Source organism: Myotis yumanensis, unplaced genomic scaffold, assembly GCF_028538775.1.
Source record: "Myotis yumanensis isolate MYYU_CA2020_CCGP unplaced genomic scaffold, mMyoYum1.0.hap1 SCAF_12, whole genome shotgun sequence".
NCBI lineage: Eukaryota > Metazoa > Chordata > Mammalia > Chiroptera > Vespertilionidae > Myotis > Myotis yumanensis.
Genome location: NW_027223763.1, coordinates 6,174,673 through 6,196,461, shown reverse-complemented (window position 1 = coordinate 6,196,461; position 21,789 = coordinate 6,174,673). Strand labels below are relative to the sequence as shown.

At 48.1% G+C, this 21,789-nt stretch overlaps 1 protein-coding gene across 1 annotated transcript in view; it reads left to right on the top strand.

Moving 5' to 3' along the window:
* Positions 1-294: 294 nt before the first annotated feature.
* Positions 295-21,789, top strand: part of GARNL3 (GTPase activating Rap/RanGAP domain like 3) — a 94,431-nt gene continuing 72,936 nt past the window's right edge. The window contains exons 1-2 of the mRNA XM_070430634.1: positions 295-452; positions 13,324-13,494. Of these exons, the coding sequence (XP_070286735.1) occupies positions 361-452; positions 13,324-13,494 (263 nt within the window). The 5' untranslated portion in view covers positions 295-360. The remainder of the gene's footprint in view (positions 453-13,323; positions 13,495-21,789) is intronic.

The window sequence follows — 21,789 nt, the reverse complement described above, 5'->3', positions numbered from 1 at the left end:
ACCGGAGCGGGATGGGCGTGGCTAGAGTGCGGGCAGAGGTGGGGTCGGGCCTTTGCCAGGAGGAGGAGCGCGGAGTGGGCGGGGCTGAAGTTCGGAGGTAGAGGGCAAGGGCGGGGCCTAGATCTCTCTGAGGGGAATGGAGTGGGCGGGGCCAATGTTAGGGGCGGGGTCTGGACCCGGCTGAGGGGCCAAGAGTGGGCGGGGCTGACGTTCGGGGCGGGGTAGGGGCGGGGCATGGACCGGGCGGAGGCGCGCGGGGCGGGGCGTGGGCTGCGGCGCGTGAGCCGAGCGACCGGCCGAGCGGTGCCGAAGCCCGAGCCCACCCGAGTGCTCTCGAGCCCGCGGTCCCCGCCCGGGGCGATGGAGCCAGCGCCGGGTGGGGAGGCCGCGGCGCTCCTGCGGCAGAAGAGGGCGGCGCTGCGGCGCAGGGGGTGCAGCTTCGAGAGCCCCAGGTACCGCGGCCAGGCGGGGTGCGCCGGGAGAGGCGGGAGCGGGGCCGGCCCGTCGGGGGATGCGGCGGTCGGAGGGGAGCGCGGACGGCGCGGGGAGGGGCGCCGGGGGTCTGAGGGTGTCGCGAGAGGAGCCTAGGCGGGGCGGCCGGGGGTCGAGGGGAACCGGGCCGCCCGGCGGCCGGTGCGGGAGGGGGTCGCCCCAGAGGAGAGCCTGGCGGGCGTCGGGAATCCGGACCGGACGAGACCCCGGCCAAGCGTCGGCTCTGGCAGGCCCCGAGCCTCGCCGTGGCTCCGGGCGGATTTGGGGCTGTGCCCGGCCGGCCTCTGGTAAATCGCTCAAGGACAAGGTCGGGCAACTGCCCTGCTAACGTCCAGGAAGGTCTCCCTTTCCCCGGGAACGTTCTGCGCCGCCCCAGGACCCGGACCAGCGGCGGCCGCGGGTCCTCGCCCCGCGGGGAACGCACACCTGCTGCCTCGCAGCCCCGCCCATCCTGGCGCGGGGAGGCCCCCAGCAGGGGGGGCCCTCGAGCCTCTCTGACCCGCGGACTCCCTTTCTGGGGAACCCCCTTCCTCGGGCCTGGGGAACGCCGGCTCCTTCTCCAACCTGGAACCTTGCCCCGCAGACGCGGGCTGGGCGGCGCTCCCTCCACTCCGCCAGCCTCGGTGCTGAGAGCCTTTTCCTAACTCGGAGCGCCTTCTCCGCGCCGACGCTGAAGTTGGCCCTGCATTTTCAGCTCCCTCGCTTCTAGGTGCCTCCAGCAGCCGCCCCACTGGACTTCCCTCCTCATCCTTCCTCCTCCCCATCCACACCCTCACTGCCCGCCAGGCATCTTACCCAAACTGTCCCCGGTGTCCCTCCGCTGCTGCACGCGTCCCCCTCCACACACCCCTCCTCTCCCACCTGCCACCAGCTCTCCACCTGCAGCAGTGATGGCACTGGGGTCCGGGACAAGGAGAGGGACAGGAGGTCGGACCCGGGTCCTCACTGAGACGAAAAGAGCTTCAGTTGCTGGCTAAAAAGCACCGAGGATCCTTAGGATGAGCTGCGAGGTCCTTGCACGCCTTGCCTCACCCTTGCGCTCCTGCAGGACCGGATGGGAGTATAAGCGCCTGAGAACAGCGACCAGTGCTGTCCAGTTCACCCTCTGTCCCCAGAACCAGTCTCAGGCCCCGCCCATCGCAGGCACTGTCTGTTGAAGGATGACATGCCTGGCCAGCTGGCAATGACTCTCCGATGCTGTGCTGTTTCATATCCTGCTCCTTTCTCCACTTAGAGTGGTCTTTTCCTTGCTTGCTAGGTAATGCCTCCCCTCCTTCTCTGGGGAGACTTCCCTGACCCCAGGTGAGCTCTGTGCTCTCCATGGTGTGTAATTACCTGGGTAATACGTCTCCCCCACTAGACTGGGGGAGCCAGACACATATGGTGTCTGCTCTTCTGGAGAAAAGGTGTACCAAGGATGAGGCTGAAGAGAGGAGCCGAGCTGGGTCCAGACTGGATCCAGGTGTGGGGAGGAATGTTTCCCTCAGCACTGCCCGATAGAACCTTCCAGTCATTCCGTAATCTGTGCTGCCGGATACGGTAGCCACTAGCCACCTGTGGCTGTTGAGCACTTGAAATATGGCTAATGCAACTAAGAAACTGAATTTTTACATTTTATCTAACTTTAATTTAAATGTAAGTAGCCGCATATGACTAACGTTTACAATATTGGACAGCACCAAATAGGAAAATTATTTTTTCTTCACTGCTATCACTCCCTCCTCTGTCCTCACAACATCACACCTGAAAGACTAAATGACTTCTTGGCCACAAGAGGTTGGCCAAGAGAAGGTAGCTTAATAGGCTTACTTACAAGTAAGACAATTTTGATTAATAGATTAAACAGGGATTTTGTTTAAAAACAGGAGAAATTGTAGATGGACACAACCTACGTAACACTCCATGACATTATCATGTAAACCTCAGAAATAATGATTACCGCTTTTCTGATCATCAAAATAACTTGTTTATTGGAGGACAATTGATTGAACTCATCCTTGATTATTGTAATGCAGTTTATCGCCAGTTTTTCAGTTCTACTAAGGACACATTGAATCCATGTGCGTTCGCCTGTGTATGAAGAGGTGGTCACTTCCTTAAGGTAAATTCATAGAAATGATGGGGGATTATCGAATCCAAGAAAATGAACGTTTGGCATAATGCCACATTGCCCACTGGAAAGTTGTCCCAGTTCACAGTTCTCTAAGAACATATAAATGTGCCTGCTTTTAGTCATCTCATGCGAGGCATTATCATTTATAAGTATTGGCCAAAGCTGTACCTTGTTTTAATTTTAATTTCTTTGTTTAGTAAGTAGGTGAAACTTTTCTTATATTTATTAAGAGTTGGTATTTGTTTTTTAATGAAATATATACATGAATTTTGCCCATTTTTCCTTTGGAATGTTTATTTTTTTCCTCATTGGAGCACTTTTTATTTGTTGTGGGCATTAATTTTTTTGGTCTAATATGTAGCAGAGATTTTTTTGAAGTTCATTATTTGCCTTTTCACATGGTTTATGGTATTTTTTGATGAAAGTTTTTACTATTTTTAAATATATATATATACTTTTATTGATTTCAGAGAGGAAGGGAGAGGGAGAAAGGGAGAGAAACATCAGTGATGAGAGAGAATCATCAATCGGCTACCTCCTGCATGCTCCCCACTGGGGATGGAGCCCACAATCTGGGCAAATGCCCCAACCCGGAATCGAACTGGTGACCTCCTGATTCCTGGGTCGATGTTCAACCACTGAGCCACACCCGACAGGGCTACTATCTTTTTAAAAATTTGGTCACATCTATTTATTCCTCCTGTTTGTGCTTGATTAGAACGACTTCTCTAACTTAAAACAAACCAGTGTCCATCTACAATTTCTCCTGTTGTTTTTAAACAAAATCCCTGTTTAATCTATTCATCAAAATTGTCTTACTTGTAAGTAAGCCTATTAAGCTACCTTCTCTTGGACAGGCATCGTGGGCTCTTAGGGCCAAGAGAAGAATCAGCTTGAAACTTCTTAACCATACAAGTGGGTGGGTCCCTCCTCCAGGCCTACTGTTCCAGAAAGTCCAAGGTGGTCATGGGCGTGTGGATTCTCTGCGGCTGATTCTGGTTCATGCTCCTCGTTTGTGGGCACACTGCCAGATTAGCCTCCCTTACTCCGAAGTCCTCACCTCTCACTTCCTATTATGTCAAGTTTAAGTGCCACTGCTTCATGTTTGGGGCCTTTCAGAGTCTGGTTTAGCCATATTTACTCAATCATCTTGTGGGAAAAGAGGCATTACTTTTAGGATAACAGCTGCCTTTGCTAAATATCCCATGGCAACTCTGATAGCTGGCGGGCAGACACAGCGCATGATGAATGTAAGGGAGCAAGGAGTGGCCCTGATGCTAGACATCCAGACAGTAGCAGCGAGAGAAAGACTGGCTGCAAAATCCGGAGGCCGCAGCTCAAGGCGCTTATGCCGTGAAACCCATTGCCCTAGATGTGTGTGTGTCCGGATTTTGTGGGAAGGCGTATCAGGTAGTGTTCAAGTACAAGGGCTTTGGAATGAGACAGGCCTGAGTTCAATTTCCTGTCCTTCCACTTGCTGTGCATGTGGCCTCGGACATGTTGCTTAACCCCTTTGAGCCTTGATTCACTCATTTGAAACATGACAGTAACACCTGTCTCATAATATTGATGTGAGCTTTAAAGGAATTGATTTCTACAAAATGACAAAAATAGTGTGGGGCACAAAGCATACGAATGGTAACTTTTCTGGACAAAAATGATTAACATTTATCTGAGAGTTCTCTGCCTTTCCCTTCCCTGGCCTTGTTAAAATTTTAGCTTTGCCCATTCAAGTTTTCTTCCTCCCCTGCCCTCAGAGCAAGGCTTGCTTTCTCACCTTTCTGCGTGCAGATTTAGGAAGAGAGGGATTGAGGAGGAGGATGGTGGGTACACAGGGCGCTGGTTAGGACTGGCTGGGAAAAAAGCTGTTGGGGGTGAGTTAGAAGCGAGAGGTACAGAAACGCCTAGTTTGCCTGAGGGAGGTCAATAAGTCTCCCTCGTGTTCTTGTTGCTTTAAAATTTATTTCAGAAAATATGTCTGCTCTCTTTTGTGACTGTGATGATCAAGAAATACAGTTAATGAGCCTGAATTATTTGCAATCACTCTCCTGTAGCTGAACTGGGTCATTTTGGCGGCAGTACTTCATGGTGCCGATACAGTGAGCCACGGCATGGACAGGGTTACATATTGGTAGGATCCAATTTGCAGGGCGAATCCTGAAGATCAGAGACTCTACGAGTGGAACTTGAGGCATCACCGAGGCCAGCCTCTCAGACATGGTTCACGCAGCGAGTCCGGACCAGCAGTAGCCGCCTTCCCTGGACTTTTGTTGGAAATGCACATTCTCAAGCTCAAGCCCACATCTACTCAGTTGGAATCTCTGGGGGTGGGGCTCAGGGAGCTGTGGTTCCCGATCCTCTCCTGTGTGAGAATCACCAGGACGGCTGCTGACACGGGTTCGGGGCCTCACCTCCAGAGGCTCACTGAGTGAGGCTGGGTCTATGAAGTGTCTTTCTGACAAGCTCACAGGTAATGCCAGTCCTGCTGGCCCAGGGACATGCTTTGAAAACCACTCCATCAGGGCACTGCAGGGGTCTTTTCTACGACAACCCTTGCAGCTGGCCATCCCACTTCTATGTTCTATTACATCAAAGGGCAGGGCGCCCACTACGTCATCAGGCAAGCCTTCCGGTTCTTGGGCAACTGTTACCTTTCCCTAATCACAGCGCCGAAGCTCACCTCATTGTACTTTGTCACCCGTCATTCACGATTCTGCTTTCATAGCCCTTTGCAGTAGCAAGGCCTTGGTTCTGATTCCAGGTGAAAAGTAGAGGCTCAGATTGTGGGGTGCAGACTCAGCAGGCGAATGGTTCCCACTCCTGGCCACTCAGGTGTGATCACCACTGAATAGTCATTCAGCCACTAGCAGGCCTAGTAACTCTGGGATCTTTTCTGATCGGTGCCTTGCCAGTTGCTAAATTTTTTTTAAAAAAAGATTATCGAAAGCTCTGAATGACAAGCCAAGGTGAATGATTGGCTTATGCAACTGGAACTTGCTAGGGTAGACCAAGCTTTGGGAGAGGATTGATCCAGGGTCTCAAATAATGTCACCAGTAGTCTTTCTTCTTTTTGGGTTGGCTTTCTTTCTTGCTGAAGTCTTTCCTCATGGAGGGAGAGAAAGGAACTATTCCAGGCTCACTTTCCGCCAATGTACAATCCTAACAGAAAGATAGGGCCTCTTTCTCGGGAGTTCTAGATCATGTCTCAGGCCTGACAGTCATTGGATCGCTTGGGTTCTGTGCTCATCCCTGAACCAATTCTTTGGGGTAGACAAGGGTGAAACGTGCTCATTGGCTGCATCTGGGTCATGTACCCCACGCAGGACTGAGGGGTTAGATCACTTCCATCCACAAGAGACCAGGAGATAGTGATTGTCCAAAGGAAGAATCACAGTACTATTACCAGAGGGGTGACGGATACTGGGTTGGCAAAAAAAAAAAAAAATAGTGCCATTGTATCTGGGAAGCTTTCCAAAATACAGAATCCAGATGTCACCCCAGAGCCACAGAATTGGGGTTTCTGTATTTTTTTAAGTTATTGTAAAAGTCTACCTCAGTTGAGTGAATAAATTATCCTTACTATGTTTAGCCACAGTGGGTGCAGAACCCTACATAGACAGAAGATTGTGAATTACAAATGGAAAACAACATATTTTCTACTTTCCCAAATATTGCTTCCCACATAGTGGCTCCCTTATTAGTAATGCACATACCCACGCCTGTGAGAACAAATTTGATGCCAAGACAAATGCTTTCTTGTTCCTGAATATGGTTCTCCAGGCCAGATAAGAGCAGAAAAGAACAATTATCCATTATGCGTTGCGTTGCCTTCTTTTCTTCTTCCTTCTGTTTCTCCTGACTCAGATTCTTAGATTTGTTTGTGTTTATTTTTCCCAGGAGACACTTTTTTCCAGGTGGTTTTGTAAACAAGTATTTCAGTGTGAGGTGTTTCCATCGTCTTCATTCTTCCACATGCTGTCGTTATTCTTTTTGTTTGTGTCGGGCCCATAAGTGTTTAATCACAAATAAGTGCTGCTGTCAGTTTCCTTTTGGAAAAACAGCAGACTTCCTGGGAAGGACTATGAAGAGCTGTCTTGCTTTGAGCTGACATAATGGGCTCTTAGGGCCCACAGGAGAAAATTCATTTTCATATTATGTCTGCTCTCCTGTGAGAAGGAAAAAGAATCCATCTTTTATTATTCACTAAAGAGGTTAAGTTAATACAAACCAGCTTCCTTTCTTGGAGGAAGACAATAGTCAAATTAGTTTTGCTGTGGAAGGTTCATATGAGAAATTATGTTTGGTTGTCTGGTTTCTAGAGCTGAAGATCTGAACAGAGATGGCGTCTGGCGAATAACGCTGTCGGGAAGTTATGAGGGATTTGGCCTGTACAGCGAGACTCGCCGCTGGCTTTCCGGGGGTGGGGGTGGGGGGTGGGGGGTGGATCTAACGCCACGTGCAAGTGTGGAGATGGGCCACACGTCCGGCTGTCTCTAGAGCTAGGATCGGTGTTGAAAATAATTAAGGTAATTTACCTTTTTTTCTGTGCTGCCTGAAATCCAGTGTCTTTGACACTTACAGCACCTCGATTCCAACCCGTCACATGTTCAGTGCTCAGTAGTCAAGCGTGGTTTGTGGCTGCTTTATTGGACAGTGCAGGTATGGACCCTCCAGTAGGAAATGTAAGAAGAATACATCATGGTTTTTGTTTTGTTCTTTAATGTGACTGTGAATCACAGTCAAATAGGGAAAGGTAAAAAAAAAAAATTGGGGGTGGGTGGGTAGGATAACAGGAATCTTTAGGAAAAGGGGATCAATAAATAAACTTAGTGAGTCAGGAAGAATGACTATGTTTTGATGAACTTTGGTTAACTATTCATATAAATCCCAAGTAAAATTTAGACTTAAATGTGAAATAGTGTCATGGACACATGAGGTCATTAAAATATTTTCATTGGGGCAAAGTAGTGTACACAAACAGTTAAAAACAGAGAGGGAGTGATTTTTTCTGTGTCAAATGTTACTGATGTGTCAAGCAAAATGAAGAACGAAGAATTGGGCCCAGCCGGTGTGGCTCAGTAATTAAGCGTCGACCTATAAACCAGGAAGTCATGGTTCAATTCCCAGTCAGGGCACATGCCTGGGTTGCAGGCTCAATCCCCAGGGTGGCATGTGCAGGAGGCAGCAGATCAATGATTCTCTCTCATCATTAGTGTTTCTATCTCTCTTTTCCTCTCCCTTCTTCTCTGAAATCAATTAAAAAATAAAAATAAAAGAGAACTAAGAATTGGCCATTGGGCTTAGCATGTGTGGTCACTGGTTGCCTTTGACAAGAGCTGTTTCTTGGGGAGAGTGAGGATGAGACTGTCTCCCTGGCCGGGCTTCAGGCTCTAATGAAAGAGGAATTGGAAACAGTGAATAGCGCCAACTCTGCAGGCGTGGAAGGGATGTGAGTTGAAAAATTGATTTGATTTGATTTTGCGTTCGCTTTATAAAGATGTTTATATCTGATGGGAATGATCCGGCAAAGAGAAAAGATTTCAGCAGGGGAGTGGCTATTTGACTTGAAAAAGAGAAAATTCACAGAGGACATGAGAGCTGTCTTCCCACATTTGAAAAGGTGTCGTGGAACGGGAAGTAGGCCCCCTCTGCATATGGTCCCGGCTAGACCTCCCATCGCAGCGGGCGGGAGGGCTGACCACACAGCCTGGACTCAGGACATGAAAGTGCATCCGGCAGCCAGCGCTCCCCGCTAGCCGGCTGACTTCAGGAGGCAGTACAATTTTTATCACCAGAGAGGTGAAAGGCATTAGCGCCTCTCGACTGTTAGGTGCTTGCAGTGGCACAGACCTGCCCCAACAGGTTTTGGTGGCGGTGCTGGCAGAGACTCAGGCGGCTGAGCAGGTGCGGGAGAGAGATGGGTCACAGCCCCAGGGCAGCGTGGCCCGGAACCCCGCAACTAGTGGCTCCCTTGGCGGCAGCGTGACCCCGAACCCCGCAGTTATCGGCTCCCTCGGCCGGCGCCCTGCTGCTGGAGCAGAAATGCGTAGCGCTGGGATCAAGCTCTCTTAGACCCAAATAGCAGAATGCCGTGCCTTCCCATAGAAGCACTGCCTCCTTTCGGTGTCACCTCGAAGTTATGCCCTTGCACCCACCAGAAGGAAGTTGTGCCACAGGGTCACGAGAACTGGAAGCTCAAAATCCACCCGGACCGGCGTCACCATGACGGTCACTCGGTAATCTGTTGCCTCCAACGGAATCCACTCTGCCTGCGGTGAGCGGACGGGTTTAACAGTGACCCGGGAATTAAGTGCTTACAAAGTTGTCGGCCGGGCTGGGCAGCAGGCTCCAGTCTGAGCTCCCAGGAGCAGCTCCCAGCGCCCAGAACCACTGTGCTCTGTGTGCACAGGAGAGCGGCCACCTCCCAACAAGACACTGACTGATGCAGCAGCTGCCAAGGAGCTGCCGCCTCCAGAGCCACGGCGGCTCTGCCCTGACCTGCAAACGCCGGGCGATGCCCTGGATCCTCTCGCTGAGTCTGCCTGGCTCCGTGCCAGATCAGAGGCTCTCTGAACCTGAGCTGTGGAATCTAGATCACGGCCAGAACTCAGACCTGCAAAGGAGGTTAGGACAATAGCATTTTTAACTTCCCAACTTCTGCACCCTGGAATGGGGTTGAAATAGGGACTGAGCCAGTCGTCCCACAGTATCTGCCACAAGCAGCATCTTTCTGCAATAAAGCACAGATGCATTAGACACACTGATCAGAAGTTGGCAGCATGCCAGGGGAGGTTCCTGTAACTGCTGTGCCCCTGCGTCCCTGGCAGCCAATCTGCCCCTCAGATTGGCAAAGAAATTGAGCAGGTCCCATTGTGGCCTGTCTGCCTGCAGCCACCAGTGACCTCAGTCAAAAAAAGGCCAAAGCAGCCTGACAGCCTCCCTGTTCCAAATGACCCTTCTCCTCAGGTAGCTGGTGTCACTTATCCACACAGCACATATGTATTGAGCCCTCTGTGTGCTGGGCACAGGGTACTGAGAACGGCCAGGTGGGGCGCCTGCTGCCGGGAGCTAACTTGTCGTGGACAAGGGCAGACGATGCGCCAGTAGAAGACGGAGTAACCATGATGACTTCGCTGATGCTGAGTGCTCGGGGGAAGAAGGGTACCGGACAGAGTGACTGTGTGTGGGAGGGGGCAGTTTAGATTTGGGAACAGAAGGAAATTGTTTTCCCACTGCTCCCCGCTCTGCAGGGACTACTGCTCCCGTGGCCGCTGAGCCATCTCTGACGCCCAGAGCTGGTCTCGGTTTGAAGGTAGGCGAGAGTGATGATTTGAGCTTGGGTTAAGGTCGTTTTCAGCCCACAGTCTGAGCAAGGAATAATGCACAAGATAAAAAAGGCAAGGCAGTGGGTGTGGCTCCCGGAAGCTTCCCCCGTTCCTGGTGGAATTACGCCTGAAACTCCGCGATCAACGCTACCTGCGCCGTGGGAGAACCGGCCACGTCAAAGGAGCTGGAACTGAGACCTTGTTGCCTTTTATGCCACTTACATCCAGGGACCTGCCTACCAGCACGTGAGGCGGCACCTGTGCCACAGTGTATCCTCCCATGGTCCGTCTCTGCGGCATCGTTGGGCCTCAGCAGGCCTGGCCGTGTCACCAAGGCTGCCAGGTCCCCTCGGGAGCTCTCGGTGGCCGCGTGGCCAGCAGCAGAGGGCTCACTGTGAAGTGGCCACATTTTCATGACTGCCCTCCGTTTAGACTCACAATACTAACACTCAAGGCACACCAAGGGCTCGGAGTCCCAATAGAAGAGGAGAAAACTGAACTGAGTTCTGAGGGCTGTCTGTCCCCAGTGTAATACCTGATTCCCCCCACCACACACACACAAAAGCACCCGCCCAAGGCGTTCACTCCTGGACCCCTGGTGCCCTCTCCCAGGCCCTACCCCCAGAGAGCACCTCCTCACTGTGGATCAGCCCCTCCTGCCAGTTCAGGCAGTTTTATCCTGGAGCCTTGGGAGGTCTGCCTCTTCTATCTGATCTTTTGTTTTCAGAGAATTCTTGATCTTTCATTTTCTTGAGAAAACAAAGCTGTTCTGTTGTTCATCTGGCGCCGCTAAAAGTCTCCTGCTCTGTCCTCTCCCTCGGCCTCTGCAAGCCTTATTTCGTGGGTCTGGGCCAGCGAACTCCTGATGCTCATCCTTGAACTGAAGCGCTTCCGTCTGGGTCTGGGTTTGCCTGTTAATAACAGGGTAGACTCACCTGACCCCCTGCCCTTTCGTCTGAGCAGCAGTGAACCTTGGCTTTCGGAGCCTGAGCTGGAGCTCCGGTCCTGACGCCTCTTGCGGGGCAGGAAGGGTGCAGAGGCTGTGGGAACGGGCCACCTGTTTTCACTCTCTCCCCAGGCTGTCCCTCCCATCTGCAGAGTCCCCTGTGCTGTGGTGTGGGTGACCCCACGCAGGACTTCCCTTGAATTTTCAACTCTTCCTCCCTTCCCCCCACTTCAGGGCAAACAGGTCCCTTCAAAGAGGGCCTGGCTCGGCGTCATTTCCCGACTCACGGGCCTTCTTAGGGGGTTCATATAAGCTTTCGGTCAAGAGGTTCGAGTGGCTCCTAAGATATACTTTTTCTTCTCTTCTTCAGCCTTTCTCAGGTTAGGCCCCCCTCCCTTTTAGAAAGCTGGGCAGTGGGGGGAGCGGGGGAATGAAGCAGAAACAGCTCCTGCCCAGCCCCACCCCTGCTTCCAGGGGAGGCCTGGAGAGCATTCTTGGTCATTTCCCTCCCATCACATTACAGGTAGAATTCCATGTTCGCTTTCAGCTTGTCAACATTTCATTGTGTACACAGGTCTTCGGAGTTATAGCATGGAGTTTGGCCATTCTCTTGTTTCAATACGTTTTCTCTGAATATTGGGCTATTTTTGCTGATTCCCATGGATTCCAAGGAGTTGTGCAGATGAGCGCTTACTCTCCATCTTTCCAAGAAGTTCTCCAACTGCCCACTATGTTAAATAGCGAGACAATAAAGATAAAATATATCAGAAGATTAAAGGAATGTACGTTTTTTAAACTAGGAAGTTAAGACTAGAAAAGATAACAGAAATGAGAAAAAGGATTAAAATTAACAATGATGAAACAGAATCCAAACAGTTAGAAAAATGAAGCTAAAGAATTAGATGAAAGTATAAAAAAAGAACTCAGAAACTAGGGGTAAAGGTATGGCAAAAATATAAAATTAAATGGTGATAAAGGTTTAAAAGAACTAACACTTAAGTATTTTTAAACAAAACTTAAAGATTAAAGGGCTAGAAAATAACATGTTAAAACAATGAATTAATCTTATTTCAAGATTAAAGTAAACTAAAAGATAAACTGTAAGCTATCAGAGGGGGGTTTGGGGGCTGGGTGAAAAAGCTGAAGGGATTAAACAAAAACAACAACAAAAACCCTGGCTGGTTGCTCAGTGGTTAGAGCATTGGCCCTCGGACCAAAGGGTTGCAGGTTTGATTCCCAGTCAAGGGCACATACCTTGGCTTCAGTTTCAGGTTCGATCCCTGGCCCAGGTTGGGGCAAGTACAGGAAGCAACCAGTCAATGTGTGTGTGTCTCTCTCTTTCCCCCTCCCCCTCCCTTCTACTCTCTCTAAAAATCAATGGAAAAAATATCCTCGGATGAGAATTAAAAACAAAACAAGACCTCATAGACACAGACAACAGTATGAGTATGGTGATTACCAGAGGGAAAGGTGGGAAGAGGGGGTAAAAGAGGGTAAAGGGTAAAGTGGTGATGGAAGGAGACTTGACTTGGGGTGGGGAACACACAATACAATGTATAGATGATTTATTATAAAATTGAACACCTGAAGCCTATATACTTTTATTAACTAATTAGAGGCCCGATGCATGAAATTCGTGCAAGGGGCTCAGGCCCACTGCCGCAGCAGCTACCTTGGCCCTCTGCCGCCGCGGCTTCATCCAGAAGGTCATCCGGAAGGACATCCGGAAGGATGTCTGGTCTAATTAGCATATTATGCTTTTATTATTATAGATGTCACTCCAATAAATTCAGTAAAAAAGAAGTCATTATAAGGAGTCCCTTCTGACCAGTGTTATCTAAGGGTGCTTTTTATGTCCCATTTCTAAGTCACTGGGCTTTGTTTGCTTGCCTGTCTGTGGGCAGAGAAAGGAGCAGGCAGGCTTCAGGCTGCATATCTCAGTGTATTCCCACAAGCAGTCGTGTGTTAATCCACTGATACCTGCTCTATGCCATTCCTCTCGAAATGTGGGTTTGGTCTACAGTGTCATGGCCAGTGTAAGCCCGCTCTTTGGCTTTTCTTGGAAACTTTAACTGGAGATGAGGAGACAGTCTACGTACTACCTCGAGGCTCCCGCTGGTGGTTCTCTGGAAGCCCTCTAGACAGAGCTGCCCTTACGGGGTGAGGGTGCCTTTTCCTGGATGAGTCTGAGGTGGTTTAGATACTCACTGACCTCCTTTTGCCCGAGAGCCCCTGACTGGACAGTGTGGGCCTTCACTCAGGCTGAGGCCGTGGGGATGTGGACGGGGCCTTCTCTCCGCAGCTTGCTCATGCAGAAGGGCGTGATGCGGGCTTGGTGGGACACTGGTGTTGGGAGTGCCTTGGCTTCCTGCCCCTTGCTGACTAATGGGCCAGTGATCGGCCTGTCATTCTTCTCCGTTCTCAGTGCCTTTCCCATCCTTCTTCAGCACAGCGCTTCCGCCTCCAGGCCCACCGATGGATCCGCTGACGAAGGGGTCCTGTGGGGGCCAGGTCGCACAGACCCTTCTGTGGAAAGCAACGTCGTCTCTCTCCTTCCGCATCCAGCCCCTTCAGACGTGGCCAGCAACAGGCCCTGAAGCAGAGTCCCAGGTCACCCTGTAAGTAAGTAGAAGAACATCCTCTGTTTGGGCTCATGTTCACTGTCACCTGAAATCCCTCAGTGCTCAGGGAGGAAATGACCTTTTGTGGGGGAGAATAGGGAGGGAGAAGGAGTGGATATTGGTTTGGGAGATTTCAGGTTTTGTTCTTAATGATATCTTATTCATGTATTTATTCATGTATTTATTTATTTATTTATTTACTTAACAATATTCATTGAGTACCTGCTCAGCCAGGCCCTGTGTCAGCTGTAGTGAGCAAAACAGATTCAATTCGTGTGTTGAGGGCATTTGCAGCTCATGGGACAGAATCAAATAACCACACAAATAAATGCTAACTAATTTGTGGTATGTGCTACGAAATGTGTTGCTTTGATTCAGTAAACCTTTACAGAATGTCTTATATAACATACTGGGGGTATAAGAGAATATGAGATTCCCTTATAGTATGTAGAGGGGGAAATCCAACATTATTCAGAAAAGTGGTAATAATAACTATGCTATAACTAATATGTTACTAGATTCTAAGCCCAATAGGGTGGTAACTATGGTTTCCTGTTTACTCCTGAACCCCCAGGGTTTTGTTATGGTGTGCAATAATATCTGTTAAATAAATGAATGAGTAAATGATTGGAGAAGGTAGTACAAGGCAGAGTGCTTAGCTCTCCAGGGGAATCAAAGGCAACTAGGTGCCGAGGTATGATTGGCTTGAAAACAAATGAGACGTTTATGCATAGAGGCACAGTCCATGGACAGACAGTAGTGCCGGGAAGGGCTGGGGAAAGGAAGGGAGCAGGATGGAGGGGGTTAATGGGGGGCGGGAGGGTGGAAAGGGGGACATTTGTAATACTTTCAACAGTAAAACTAAATTAGACAAAAACAATGAGACACTTCCGCAATTTAATGCAAGAAATATATATGGATGCTCACTGTACCCAGTGCTTTTGTGAAGCTAATTCCTCACGGGGGGATGGGTCAGAATCACCTGTGGGGCTTAAGACACAACTGATGCCCGAGGCCCACCCCCAGATTCAGATTCAGTGGCTCTGGAGTGGGTGAAAGAGGACTCTGAAGACTCTTCTTCTCCAGGAACTTGTAGCCTTTCCTGGGAAACACAAGTATCCTGATAATCCCCGTGCTCCCAGAAAAGAAGCGTGCACCCGCTGCGGTTGGAGTAAGTAACCGCTGGAGGATGGGGAGCAGAGGGGCCGCAGGTGAGCTTAGCTGGGCAGGATGCGCGTCACCGGGCAGGAAAGGGGGAAGAGGCCACTTTACATAGAGGGGACGGTGGAGCTAAGGCTGGGAGCCCTGAGAGTGTGCCCCGCAGTGTTGACAGGCATGGCAGCGGTGGCGGTTGTCTGCCCGGCTGCACCTGAGAATCACCCTGGAGGCTTTAAAAACAAACAGAAGCCTGCACCATCCCTCCAGGATCCGGAGGTCTAGGGTGGGACACAAATACCAAGATTTTATGAAGCCCCAGCTGATTCGCATGTGCAGATGTTGAGAAAGGCTGCTTTAAAAAATGTGACCACACATAAAGAGATGCCAAATAGTTACAAAGCATCGTATATGCCTGGCTAAGAGGTCGGAACTTTATATCTTGGCAATGGGGAGCCGTGGGTAGCTTTTATGATGTTACGAGATGGTGCCGATTTAAATAGACAAGGTTCACAGAGTTCGGATAAATTCCGAATTGCTAGTTCTGTTGTGGATTGATTCCTCAGGGAAACTAGAGGACGTCTGGGGTCACCGCCGACTTTTCAGAACTACTGCCATACCTTCCACAAAGGGCCCCTGCGGTCTGTTTATGAGAGTATGAGAATTGAATATTTTCTTGATTTGAAACTGAAATCTCAAATTTCAGTGAATATTGAATTTTCTGAGCAAAATGCTCCGGATTTTTGGAGGCCTCTGGTAACCAGAGTCCTGGGCAGTCCTGGCACGCTGCAAGGGAGAGAAGGGATGCCAGGGCTCCATCTGCCAGAGCAGCTCTCCCTTCCTCAGAGCACCAGGCAGAGGGTTGGGTCCTCACAGTGGTCCAGCCAGCACCACCTCTTCTCTAGACTACCAGCCCCATGATGCATCGCGCAGATGACACAATCCAGGAGGCGGGCGGAACGTCGGAAGAACCTATAAGAAGCAGCCCGAGTGGCATAATCTGGGCCGTATTGGTGAATCCTGTTCGGCCCTGGTGATTGGCGGCTGATGTTAGGTTTAGGTTCTCTGGAAGCCGTGCTGGAAAGATGGCTTTAAGAACTGCGATTCTGTGGACCACTCTTTCATTAACTCATTCATTCAACAAATATTTATTGATTACTTGCATACCGGGCATCTGCGCAAACATCCTAAATGCGTTTGCTTATTTAGTCTTCACACTCAAAAAAACAAAACCCGATGAGGTAGCTCCTGTTAGCTTCATTTTACAGATAAGGAAGCAAGCTGGGTGCAGAACGGTTAAGACTTGTCCAGGATCTGCTTGCCCACAGAGCTGTGTGTTATCTTCTCTCCTATTTCCATCTGGAAAAACCCACCTGAGTCTTCTAGAGACAGGTCTAGAGCCCCATCTGCATTGGTCTCCCCTGCTGGAGATTGACAGTGGAGACTGACACAGCAATTCCCCGGCAGCCATGCAGGCAAGGGTCTGCCCCTCTACAGAGCGGACTGTTTCAGCTCCACGCTTGGGGGAAGGGAGTAGTAGTTGGAAGTGCATTGGGCTCTAGGGCTGTTTGCCAATGAAACTCTGACAGTGAGGAAATTTATATTTTGATTCCCATTTGCCCAACTCCTGTCACTAATTCCCAATCGATTCAAAACATAGAGAAGGGAGCAGATGATTGACTGATAAGCTCCCAAAACTCTAACAACTGTGAGCCAGGCAGGGATCTGTGGGTCTGGTTAGGAGAGGCTTGTTTGGTTTTGTTGGGTTTGATTCTCTTGTTCTCGCCTCTTAGCAGAGTACCTGGCATGTAGAAAGGGCTCACTAAGTATATTTGTTGGGTGTAAGTTAAGGGTCATAGAGCAGAGATGCCAGTTAGAAGGCTTCTGCACCAAGGAAGGTCTGTGATAAAGCAGAGAAAGTGAAAATGGAAAGGAGAGAAGGGACAAGGGACTCGGAGACCTTGTGGAATTCTGCACATGTCCTCGGGGCCAAATGGCACGTGCAAGGTTGTGCATTGCAGTTTACTAGTCCTTTATCTAGGGAATTGGTTACATAAAATTGGGTCCATCTACTCAGTAGAATACAATGTGGCCATAAGAAAGAATACAAGAGCTTTTTGGTACTGATTTGGAAAGATCGCCAAGGAATATGAACTTAAAAATAACAAAAACAAGAAGTAGAGTTGTGCATGGTTTGCTGCCATTTGTGTAAAGTAAGGAGGGAGGGGAGGAATAGGTATTTCTCTTTCTTTGTAAACGCATCCAGCATCTTTGGGAGACACACGAACATTCCAGGGGGGAGAGGAGGTGCAGAGGGGGAGGCTTTGCCCTGTTCAGCCTTTTAGTTTTGAATCAAGAGAGTGTGTTCTGTCTTCAAAGAATGAAATACAAATACACCGATACAAACCTACTACAACTTTCAAAAGCAATGCTGTGCAGGCAGCAGTGACAGGGCCTGGCGACTGATTAGATGTTGGATGTGAGAGGAGACAGAGATGACTCTGGACTTGGTACCTTGAGCAACTGGGGGAAAGATGGCAGTTCTGCTAACTGAGATGCCAATGCAGCAGTGGGAGTGAGTGTGATCCGGACCTGGTTATGTTTTAGGGGCTGCTCAGGTGTCCACGGAACTCTATCCAGCAGTTGGAAGTCTGAGTTTGCAGTTGATTGGAGAGAAAGAGTCAAGTTGGAGGTTTGGTTTGAGCCTCATTAGCACAGAGGTGCAGGAACAGTGAGGTCCCCAGGGAGGGAGGCCACCTGACTGAAGGGAGAGGAATGTGGATCTTCGCAGGTCAAGGATGACGTGGGCTCACAGGTGAGTGGGGGAGGAGCATGGGCGCTCTCTGCCAGAACATCCTGGCCCTGGGCTTGGAACAGAGGCTGCAGATGCCCTGCTCACCACTGAGCTCCACATCCCCTCGAGGGATAATTGCTAAAAGCAATCATTTTTCCTCAAGGAGGTTATGCCATTACTAAGAATTGTATTCCTTTGATGATTCAAGTTTTCTATTCTTTGAAATTGTACAGTCCTCCTGGGCCAGCAACCCATTTTTGGTGCTCACCTCATCCCAAAGTACAGTACAGAACACCATAAGGACACACTATAAATAGAGCCTGGATATTATCACATTTTTAATCATTGCTTTTAAGAGGCAAAAGGAATTAGTTTAGGCCCTCCTGCCCTAAATTCACTTTGGCCAACACTCATTTTTATAAATCTTGTTTTGGCCGTGGAAGCTGGCTGGCTGTTTCTTGTCATCTCTCCTCTAATAATAAATGTTCTCAGTTAAGATACTTTGCCTCCTCTCTTTCTATACATTTGGTTTATCTATTATTTTGCTTTCTTTAAAGAGCATCCCCCTCCCCTTCCCTCACCACTTTCCCTCACCCATGGTTTCATGGTTTCATTTTCTTAAACTATCTCAGAATCAGAGTAGCTGAGTGAAGTAAAAATTTTAGAAAATCTTTCAAAAATAGAGTTTGACCTCAAAAGCACAGAGTAAGCTGCTTTTCTTCTACTACGTGCTCTGCATGTGCTTGGAGGGAAACAACACAGATAAGCATGGAATGGGTCTAAATTGGCCCAGAAAATTAGAATATGATACAGAGGTTGTTTAAAAAGTAGCTGGGCCATCCCCCTCTCCTGGGTTACCTCAAGGTGAAATTCAATCAGTTCCTTAGCATTTACTTTTATGTTTGAGACAAAGAATTTTTCACATGTTAGTATTGGCTATGAAGGGGATCAAAATATGCCACCTAAAAACCTGCCACTTTGGCCTAAGGATTATTTTGAGCTGAAGGCAATTGAGAAAAAGCAGACACGGGAAGACATCTCCACTCTCCCCCCATCTGCCTAAAAGCAGGGCAGACATCTCCTTTTGTAAAGGTGCCCCCTCCCCCTCCCCTCTCCTGTACCAGGAGGAGGAGGACAGCACTGCCAGCAGAGAAACAGGGCCACCAAGATGAGTCTTCATGCGCAAACCTCAAACCTCGCTAAACAACCCTCATAGGCCATCAGTTGCCCCCAGGTGTTTACCTTCCATGATTACCACTCCTAGAAGCCCAAATCCTTTTCTTTCGTCTAGTCACTTCTCCACAGTTTATTGCCCTTTGTTAAAATGATATATAAATCCCAGTATTTAACTGCTTCTTTGGGTTTGCTTCTCTGTGGAGCGCTTGAACAGGTAAAATTAAAAATAAAATGTGTGCTCCTTTTCTCCTTTTAATCTGTCTTTTGTCATTTTAATTCACAGGCCCCAGTCACAGAACCTAACAGGGTAGAGGAAAAGTTTTTCCTCCCCAACAACTATGTTACTAAAATGAGAACATTTTTTATTATGGCAAATTCTAGCTTACCCCTAACTTTTCACAAAAAGCCTTTTTTTTTTCTTATTTGTGTTGTTCTTTAAGCACACACACATTTTCTTCCTAATAAGTGGTATAGATGCACAACCTATATTTATTCAAGTAGTTATTGAATAAATATAGGTCCACCTATCATCTATCAGATACTTGAAAAATAGCTCTCTAGTCTCCACTTACACACTATTAGTGATAACAAACAGTGTGTCCCAAAGTCTTCCATTATTTCACCTTCAAATCCTATGTAAGGAGACAGGAAGACTGACAGGGCCGTATAAGAATCTGTGAAACAGTGAGGGCCTGTGAGACGGAGGGACTGGGCTGGTCCAATGAGGGAGTTGATCACTGATATTTGATGATTGATTGTAGAGTTTATAAGACAGGGAGAAGTCAGAGGTGATTCCGTAGTTTGGAGATTGTGAAAATAATTGTGCACCAACAGAAATGAGAAACCAAGTTTTTGAATGAGTTTTGGAAAAAACACACTGAGCTACTGGTGTTTCTGGGAGAATTAGGAAAGGTAATTAAGGCCGGAGGGGTATGTTTGAGATGTGTCAGTAATACTGATGCTATAGGACAGTGATGGCGAACCTATGACACGCGAACTCATTTTTTTGGTTGATTTTTCTTTGTTAAATGGCATTTAAATATATAAAATAAATATCAAAAATATACATATTTGTTTTACTATGGTTGCAAATATCAAAAAATTTCTATATGTGACACGGCACCAGAGTTAAGTTAGGGCTTTTCAAAATGCTGACAGGCCAAGCTCAAAAGGTTCACCGTCACTGCCCTAGGAGTAGATAATTCCTTCAAAGGACAACCACTGGGGAGCACTTCAGGTTTGGGAACAGAAAAATAAAGGATGGGGCCGAAACCGGTTGGCTCAGTGGATAGAGCATCAGTCTGCGGACTGAAGGGTCCCAGGTTCGATTCCAGTCAAGGGCATGTACCTGGGTTGCGGGCACATCCCCAGTAGGAGATGTGCAGGAGGCAGCTGATCGATGTTTCTCTCTCATCGATGTTTCTAACTCTCTATCTCTCTCCCTTACTCTCTGTAAAAAATCAATAAAATATATATATTTTTAAAAAATAAAATAAAAAAATAAAGGATGGGCCCGTGCGGGGGACGGAGATGAGATGGGTCCCTGGGACTTGATAGAGGAGATACGTCTGTGCGCATCCAGCAGGTAGGAAGTGAGTGTGCCAGCATTTCTGAGGATTACCTTTAGAATTTATTTTTTTTTTTAAACTATAGGTGGTTAGGTCCCACTCCTGAAGATTCTGACTGAGGAGGTCTGGGTGAAAACTGGGCATTTATATATTTACATGAAAATGTATTAAGTAGACTTTAAAACTTTAGCAAGGAATGATAGGAAACTATCTCTATGACATCATGATGCTGAAGGATGGTTTAAGTCAAAAAACAAAGACCATTAAAGAAAAAGTCTGAAAATACCTGCATTAGAATTTTAAAATGTCTACATGATGAAAGATGTCAGGAAAACCGTTTGAAAAAGAAAAACCACTCTCTGGAAGAAGACATCTGTAAAAAAGCGTTGACATTCAGCAGATACAAATTATTCCTGCAAATCAATTAGAAAAAAGACCAACAGCCTGCAAAAGGGGGTAGGCAGAGGGTGGGATAGGGAGGTCACAGGCAAGGCAGCTCAGATGGCCGAGAAGCATAGGAAAAGATGTTCAAGCCCTTGAGTTATCAGAGGAATGGAAATTCCAATGACAGCTCAGCAAGGTACCACTTCATGTCCCTCACACTGACAAAAACCAATTTCTGACAATCCCAAGTGTTGGTTAGGATATGGAGCAAATAGAACTCACACGCTGCTGATGGGAGAGGTAAGTTGGCATACAGTGACTCCTCACTTAGCATCGTTGATGGGTTCTTGGAACTGCAGTGAGATGACATACAATGAAGCCAGTTCTACCACAGGCTAGTTGATATAAACAAGCGTGGAGTTCCTACAGCACCTCTCAACGTGGAATAACGCGACATTATTTGAGGACCGGCTCTAGTCACTTTGGAAAGCAGATTTGGCGATATGTAGAAAAACAAAGATGCACATGTCACGACTTAGCAGATGCCCTCCTGGGCGTGGATCTCGGGAAATGATGGCACTTGTGTTCAAGGAGACTTGTAAGAGGATGTCCATTACAACATTGTTAAAAATTGGAAGCCACTGAAATGCCCAGCCATAGGAGGGTGGAGGGAGGACCAGTGGGGAGTTGGCACCATAGGAAACAGCAGGGTAAGTGAATGAGTTGGAGCCACAGGTATCGACATGGTCAAATCTCAGAAACAAACTGTTCAGCCAAAAAAGCCAGTTGCAGGAAGATAGGCACGGCATGGTATTCATTTGTGTGAAATTTTAAAACATTCTAAGCAATACTGTGTATTGTTTTGAATAAGTACATGGTCAGTACAAATATAAAAATATAAGCAGTAAGTATAAACTAAATTACTTAATGGTTGTTTCAGGGGAGAGGTACACAGGAGTTTCAAGTCTACAATGTTCATTTTGTTATTCTTTATTTTTCTGTCTTAAAATATTTTACAAAAAAATAGAGAAAAAATCCAGGTGGTTCTGATATATAGTGAAGTCGAGAATCAATGCTTCTCAGATTCCAATGAGCACATGAATCCTTGGGGGATCTTGTTAAAATGCTGGTTCTGTTTCATTAGGTCTCGGCTGGGGCCCCAGCCGTGAGCACTTACAGTGCAGAGGGAAAATATAAAGTACCCAGGCCTTTTCC